The sequence below is a fragment of the Lactuca saligna genome, chromosome 3 (assembly GCF_052625555.1).
Source record: "Lactuca saligna cultivar CGN05327 chromosome 3, ASM5262555v1, whole genome shotgun sequence".
Lineage (NCBI taxonomy): Eukaryota > Viridiplantae > Streptophyta > Magnoliopsida > Asterales > Asteraceae > Lactuca > Lactuca saligna.
In genome coordinates, this window is record NC_136419.1 from 194,838,164 (window position 1) to 194,845,827 (window position 7,664).

Sequence of the window (7,664 nt, forward strand, 5' to 3'; positions counted from 1 at the left end):
TTGTTTACTTTGAGTTTTATATAACTTGTATCCATTTAGTACTCATAGAAAGGATTGTAGAATCATTTTTACGTATCTTTCATCAAAGTAGGAAATATAGGATTTTCTAAAGGAACAGGTGAACTTTTCTAAACAGAACTTACAACTTACTACATTTTTCAACTACATTTTACAATAAGATTTTACAACAACTTTCTACAACTTACTTACATCAATAAAATCTTATGAACTCATCAGCTTAATTGTTGATCAACTCTCTCAAATAACATGTATTCTCAGGAGACTAGTAGACAGGTACTTGCGCTGGGAATTCAAAAGATGAAGCATAGTAGCTTCAAGTCTTGTTTTGTTATTTGATTATGTATTCTATGTTTTGTGAACACACACATTGTAAACATTTTCTTTCTAATGAAATGGTTGTTCATTACTTTTCTTACTATGATGCATGTCTTGTGATACTAAACATGACGTCCTCCACCCCCGAACGTTTCCGCCGTTCCAGTTTTGGGGTGTGACACTTCATGTTGTAATGCCTTCCTAATCGGAACTCAAAACTTGGAACTCAGATTGCGAGATTGAAACTTGAAAAAAATCAAACTCTGAGAGCAGCTGATGATCGATTGAATACCTAAAATTAGAGAGATCGAGAGAAAAGAAATCAAATATCTATTTGATTTAGAATGCGAAATTAAGATAGAAATCATATATTGATTTACTGATTTAGAACATGACTCATCGATCTCCACATATCTCTCAATTACCGAGTTTGATGCTTGCAAATCTCAAGAACTTTGACTATTTTGCGGACGCAAATTACGCCCCCAGTAGGTTTTTTTCTTCTTGGACACCACTCACAGATGGAACGGACTTAATACTAAGCCAACATAATATATATATAATAATACATATTGTATGAAAATAATGCCCCCAAAATTTTTATGCCATGGGCCTTGGCCCAACTTGCCCATATATTGGGCCGACCCTGTCTAAATGAATTGTAGTAGACTGAAATACGAACGTATGAATATAAGGATCGTTAAAGTTTTATAAAATATAAAGAAGTTACGACATTCAAAAGACAAGACCTAAACACTAAGCAATCGAGGTTGCAGTGATCATAAGCTTGAATAATCCCGAACACTTCATTAACGATTGTCCCATGTAGGATTTAATGAGAAAAACCTAAAGAAGTAGTTCACAAATATTGAACGTGTATAAAAACAACAATGACTTATTTTACAATATATATATATATATATATATATATATATATATATATATATATATATATATATATATATGTTTAGGTTATTTTGTTTTTACTAAGTATTGTGTGTCAGAATGCACAGATCTGGACCAGCGGATGAAATTAATCAATGGACATGATTTGAGAGTGTATGATATTACAATGGGGTAACATGTACCATATAATCACTCAATTTTTAGCAAAAGGGTATTTTGGACAACTAACTACATCTATAAAAGGAATTTTTCGGATTTTTAAGGATGATTAATTCTCCTAATTTAAAAAAATCTGAATTTTTTTAATTAATTCAATTTCAATTTTTACCGATTTTATTCTATCAGAATATTTTTTGTTAGAATGATACTCTTTCAGAATTTTATTCTAACAGAATATTATTGAAGAAAAACACAATTCTTGAATTAGATGTTGAAAAATAACAAATATTCTAATATATTCTTATACATATGAACTTAAATACAAATTCATACATACTCTTATAGACTAAAAGTCTTATACATTATAATATAGTTATAAATATTCTAAAAGAATATCAACAAAAATGAATAACATTCTTAAAAAATAACAACATTATGCTAGAATACTCTCTTTCTCCATGTTTTCTTCTTGAATTCTGAAAGAATATTGCTGTTTTTGGATGTTAAATCCTGAAATTCTGAAAGAATATTGTTGTTTTTCTTCATTCTTTCAGAATGAAATATCACATATCTTTTTTTCATAAGTTTCCTCATCATTCCTGCATCATCCTAACATACTGAATCATGAATATTTGAAAGAAACACATGTTCCTGCTTACATCACCACAAAAAATACACACCAATTTTTAGTTTTTGTTTTCTTCTTATTATCTACAAACCTCAGAAGTTTTTTGTTTTTTATATAATTTTACTCAATTCAAATGACTTAGAAAAACAAAATAACTAAAGCCAATATATGCAAAATAAGATTCTAGCATAAATTGACTTTCATATTCAAAATCACTACAGTAAAACATAGAAGAACAAGTATAATAGCAATAATATTCAAACTAAAAATCAACCATCGATTTGAAATGCTTTTTGATCCCAATTTGAATCAGCTTTTACTTTTAGAATTTAGATTGATCGTGTCTCAAGTCTTAAATCGATTACAAGAACTCTATTGAGAATTGTAACCTTAACAGAAGAACATCTTAACTTGTAAACATTGGTACATAACAATAACAATGGCTACAATCTCGAAAGGGGAATCTCTTAAAATGGTATGTATAATCATCAATTTCTAGGGTATATACTTAATTACTCTACACAATTACTTATCTTAGATTTCATGAAATTAAAAGATTGAAGAAGACAGACCTTTAATTTGATTTACATAAACTCACTCCTCAATTAATCAGCGTGGATTCAGACCCAGAAGAATCTCTTCATCAGTGAGAGAATGGTGGAAGTGACAACGATGACCATAAGGGAAGATGTCGCCGGTGATCATCATTGTTTTGGTTAGAAAAAATGGGGTTGCGGTGGTAAAGAGGGTGGCGTGAAGAGCTTGTTCTGTATGAGATGAAGAGGGAGCATAAAACCCTAATCTGGTGGGGGTGAGGTTTTGAAACTGATATCCTAATTTAAAAGGGGATATTATTTAATTTTATTAATTCACCATAAATAATTATAGTGTAGATTACTATTATACCTTATATTTATTATTAATAATTTATTTTTTCCTAAATTCATATTGGTGCATTCATGCACACAATAGTTGCTGAAAACATTTAAACCTAGGTCTCTCTCTTTCTTATATATATATATATATATATATATATATATATATATATATATATATATATATATATATATTAAGGACAAAATATACACAAAAATATTAAGGACTAAATGTGTACAAAGTGAGAAATACATTACCATATGAAGTTATTTTTTTTCGATTTACCTGAAATAGCCAATTATAAAAACAGAATGTATATATAATTAAACAAGTTGAAGGGAAAAATATAGAAAAAATCTCAATGACCAAATATTTATACATCAAAATAATATATATATATATATATATATATATATATATATATATATATATATATATATATATATATATATATATATATATAACCTTTTAGTAATTATCTCTAGAATTTCCTTTGTTTTATTTTGATTTCCTATCATGACAATATATCATGTCAACTTTTGTTATCTTAAATGATCCGTACAACCTTGCCAAAAGCTTTCGAAACAAGTCAAGCAATATCGTGATGCTTTAAAATCAACTCGTTTGAAAGACCGGAGGCGGGATGAAACAAAACCCTCTTCCTTCCCACGTTCCCACGCACACACAAACCACTCCACCGTAATCCGCCATGGATTCAGCCAGACACACCTGTTTGAAACTCCAAATCCCCCAAAACCCTCATCCATTCTTCATCAAAGGCACCTGGTTTCCTTCTCACTTCAATCTCTCCATAACCGATGGCCTTGACGCTTGGACTTGCAACGGTATCAATAACTCACTCCGATCTTATTAAAGTAACATCATTGATCTCAACTTTTCTTCGAAATTTATTGTTATTTTGCAGCATCCGAAGAGGAAGTGAAGGAGAGAGCTTCTAATTGGGACCAACCGACATCGGAGTACATCGATTTGTCGGAGCGCTACCTAGGGTTTCAACAGCCTGATTCGATTTACGGGTTTGCTGATGCTGCTGGAGGCAATAAAAGAGTAAGAGCTCTTAAATCAGTCATACCTTTTTGTTCTAATTACCTTTGCACGAACTTTTCATACGTTTTTCCTTTCAATTACTGGATTCTTTGTTTTCTGAATTTGCTTTGTATCCATAAAAATGAAAATTTGAAGTTCTAGAGATCAATTATCAGGGAGTTCTTATACTGGTAGCGAACGATCCATTATGTAATTGTTTTTGTGGTTTTTCTCCCAATTTTCTTTTCCAAAATTTTAGTTTGATCCGTATGACTTCAAAAGGACATGAAGGTTCAAAGTTGTTGAATCTTCCTCTTTTGATATGTCATATCCTTTTGGTGCTAAATCCTTTCCAGTTATCATGGACATTCAAGAAAGAAGGTACAAAGCTAGAGTGGCGATGGAAGTTTAAACCAGCTGAAGATAGCAAGAAGATAACTGCAGGAATACTCGACTTCTTGATGGATGCTAACATACGCCTAAGTGTAAGATAGTCCAATTTTCATTTCAATTCATATCTCAAACTTGTCTACTATTCTCTTATTATTACATGATAACTGCTGTTTTCATAAAATAGGAGGAAGTTGTGATGAAAACAAAGTCAAATGAGAAACTGAAAACAGAAGCTGAAAAATGTTTAGCACAAAGTGAGAAGTTTCAGAATGAGAAAGCAGAGTTCGAAACCACAATTTATTCTAAGGTATTACTATTAACACTATAAAGACTTATTTTTTACCCAAAACTACGTCGTTTTGAGTATCTTAACGTTATGTAATGCAGTTGTAATGATAAAATTGTTTTGGTTGGTTTGAATGGTGTAGTTTCTTGGTGTATTGAACTCAAAGAAAGCAAAATTAAGAGAGATGAGAGAGAAAATGTCAAATCAGGAAATGAATGTTAAATCAGAAGAAGAAGAAGAAGAGCATGAGGGAGAATCCAGTGATAGAACAGAGACTTTTGAGGGTGATAGTGAAGATGATGACGTGGAGGAAGACACTGCCACGAATGTCACCAGCACTTCAGAAAACAAGCCACGTGGTAGAAAGAGAAAGTAAAATACATCAATTTAAGATAGATGTAAATATTTGACATCATCATCTCAATGTTCTTCACCAAAAAATTTCAACTTAAAAGAACGAAATGCCACTAATGTGATCTAATAATTTTAGTATGATCAAAAGCACCCATCAAAAAAAGTAAGAAATTCTCACAGATTTAGATATTGTTTGACAAACTAGTTTATGAATTAATAAGGTTTGGTAAAAATAGTTTATAACTTAGGTTGCAATGTAAATGATAAATAGACATTTAGATATATGATTAAAAGAAAAAAAATAGATATAACTGAAAGTATATTTGAAATAAGCTCTATCTCAAACTAATTTATAATCTAGTTTATAAGCTATTTTTATAGTTTTATCAAACGACAAGCAGTTTGTTTTCATAAAGTGGTGTTTTTTGGGCTACTTAAAAAAATCGAATTTCATTCATATAAAAAGATAAACAATTATTTTTTGGATTGTTAACAAACGTTAAGTGTAACGTTTTTAGTATGATTCTAAGTTAAATTTAATTATTTGTTCATAACTATTTAAGTAACAGAGTAAACTTAATTTTATAGTAGACTACGGTTGGTGTGCTTCTGTTATATGTATCTCTGTTGGATATTTGAAAAGTTTTTAACTTTTAGTTTAAGAAAAAACTTTGGACTAAACAAATTATTTTGATTAGGAGTACGGGTTTATACTTTTTATTTTAAATATAAACAAATAATCTAAAAAATATTTTAAGTAGTTTTTTACTCTTTAAGTGCGTTTTTTTTTTTTTTTCAATACATATTCCAATAGCTTATAATTACTTATGCCGAACAATCCACAAAATAATATTTATAACTTTCAGCTTCAAGCAACTTTTAATATACAAGACATACACATAATTTATTCTTAAGAAAGACGGAAAAAAGAGATATAGTGATGTTGAGTGATAGATATATCTCAATTGTAACCACATGGTAGTGATGTTACACACACCATATTTATGGTTAGTGATACATCATAAATTTAGTGGTAGGTACTTCTTGTATAATTTTATTTTTGTTTTGATATATAATTCTCCTGGTGTAAATATGTTTTTTAATTATGTAAAATGACCAATTCACTTTTTATTTTATATTTATAATGGCTTGTTATTACCAATATTATCTTATTACCCCCATCTAAATCCAAACCCATACCCATGCCCATACTTCTCCTCAAACCCCTTCTCATCCCTACCATCACCATTAATTGTGCTGTCTATTGGGATTTGAGGTATTGCTGGTTTGTTTTGGAGTATTGGTGTTGCTAATTACTAAGATGTTGATTTTTTTTTTCTACGAGCCGAATTAATGAAAAAGAAATTAAATATCTCACTCATTCATCATTCATGTTGTTAATGTAATCGTTTCAGTTATCAGATAAGATACTTATCAAGTGAGATTGATTTTGCTTGTAACTTGTCATATTGTATATAACTTGAAAGTTTTTTTTGAACAACTACTCACACCCGATTATTAATACCCGTTCGTTGAATGGTTTGACCAATAAATGAATTATTATTGATTGTTTATATTATGTCAGTGTCTATACATCTATATAAATGATAATACATTAAAAGTTTACAACTTTTTTAATATCAATTTTTACGATTTTGGTTCTCTTTTTTTATTAAGTGTGATTTTCTACGAAATCAATTTTACAAAATTTTTCAATATTTTGTTATAACTTTGATGTTTTAGGTATATAAAAATTAGTTTGTTTAATTGAATGACTTCTTTAGTATATTCTTTGCAACATATTTGTTTTTTACATGTTTTTTGAAATTTTCTTACGTTCTTACAAATTGACATCCCGCTTTTTATTTATTATTTTTATGTTGAAATATTGATTTTGTAATCAAAACACCCATATATCATATTTGGTTTCCAAGTATAAATAACAACGAATGCAATTTTTTAAAATTATCATTTGCCTATTACACGTATATAAACTTTCCGCTACATCACACTACATCACGCACGGGGCAAACCAACTGGTTTAAACAACTTTCAAATTTTATTGGGATAATCTTAAAAGAGAGGGTAATATATTTTTCGTTTTTTACATATTTGGTCACTGATGACGTGTCATTGGCACGAACGAAGAGCCGCGCTTAGACGCACCAAAGAATTCCCCAAGACACACCGTGCCTAGCAAAACGAATCTGATGGAATGTAGCGCCTGCTAGCGCCCCTAAAAGCAGGGCGCCCCCAGAGAAGGCCCGACCACCCCAAGGGCGCCTTCCGCTCTGCAACAAAAGCGTAACGACTCTAGGCGACAAGTCAGATGCTCAGAGCATTACCACCTGAACCAATCATTGGCTCTGACAGATTAAGGAGCACGATTATCCAATCAGCGTCCCTGATCCTATCGGGTCTGACGTCCTTGTCCTGTACGAACTAGCAGAAAGATTCAGTATAAAAGGTCATCCTTGGTGCCTTGGAAAGTAAGTCGCTCTCTTAAATTCTCCCAAGAATATACCCAAGTCTATCAACTGACTTAACCATCAGATTGTTTTCCCGGGAGCCTCCTCCAGGAAAACGGTTGATGGTTTCTTCTCATTATGACCTTGTAGGCTCATCAGAATCATCCCAGACATATGCGCGTGGACATCCGGTGACCATGTCACATCATTT

At 30.9% G+C, this 7,664-nt stretch overlaps 1 protein-coding gene across 1 annotated transcript; it reads left to right on the top strand.

Annotated features, from left to right (window-relative positions):
• The first annotated feature begins 3,470 nt into the window (after window positions 1-3,470).
• LOC145037692 (DNA repair protein XRCC4-like) lies at window positions 3,471-5,123 on the top strand. Its single transcript, XM_078986401.1, has 5 exons — window positions 3,471-3,750; window positions 3,831-3,973; window positions 4,309-4,437; window positions 4,530-4,652; window positions 4,774-5,123. The coding sequence occupies exons 1-5, from the start codon at window positions 3,615-3,617 to the stop codon at window positions 5,005-5,007; spliced, it is 765 nt and encodes a 254-aa protein (XP_078842527.1). The 5' UTR covers window positions 3,471-3,614; the 3' UTR covers window positions 5,008-5,123.
• Window positions 5,124-7,664: the final 2,541 nt, after the last annotated feature.

Bases quoted from the DNA above. Each gene is read 5' to 3' on its own strand.
- LOC145037692 (XM_078986401.1), top strand. From the start codon at position 3,615: ATGGATTCAGCCAGACACACCTGTTTGAAACTCCAAATCCCCCAAAAC. The intron at 3,974-4,308 runs GTAAGAGCTCTT...AATCCTTTCCAG, and splicing joins CTGCTGGAGGCAATAAAAGA to TTATCATGGACATTCAAGAA. The intron at 4,653-4,773 runs GTATTACTATTA...TGAATGGTGTAG, and splicing joins AAACCACAATTTATTCTAAG to TTTCTTGGTGTATTGAACTC.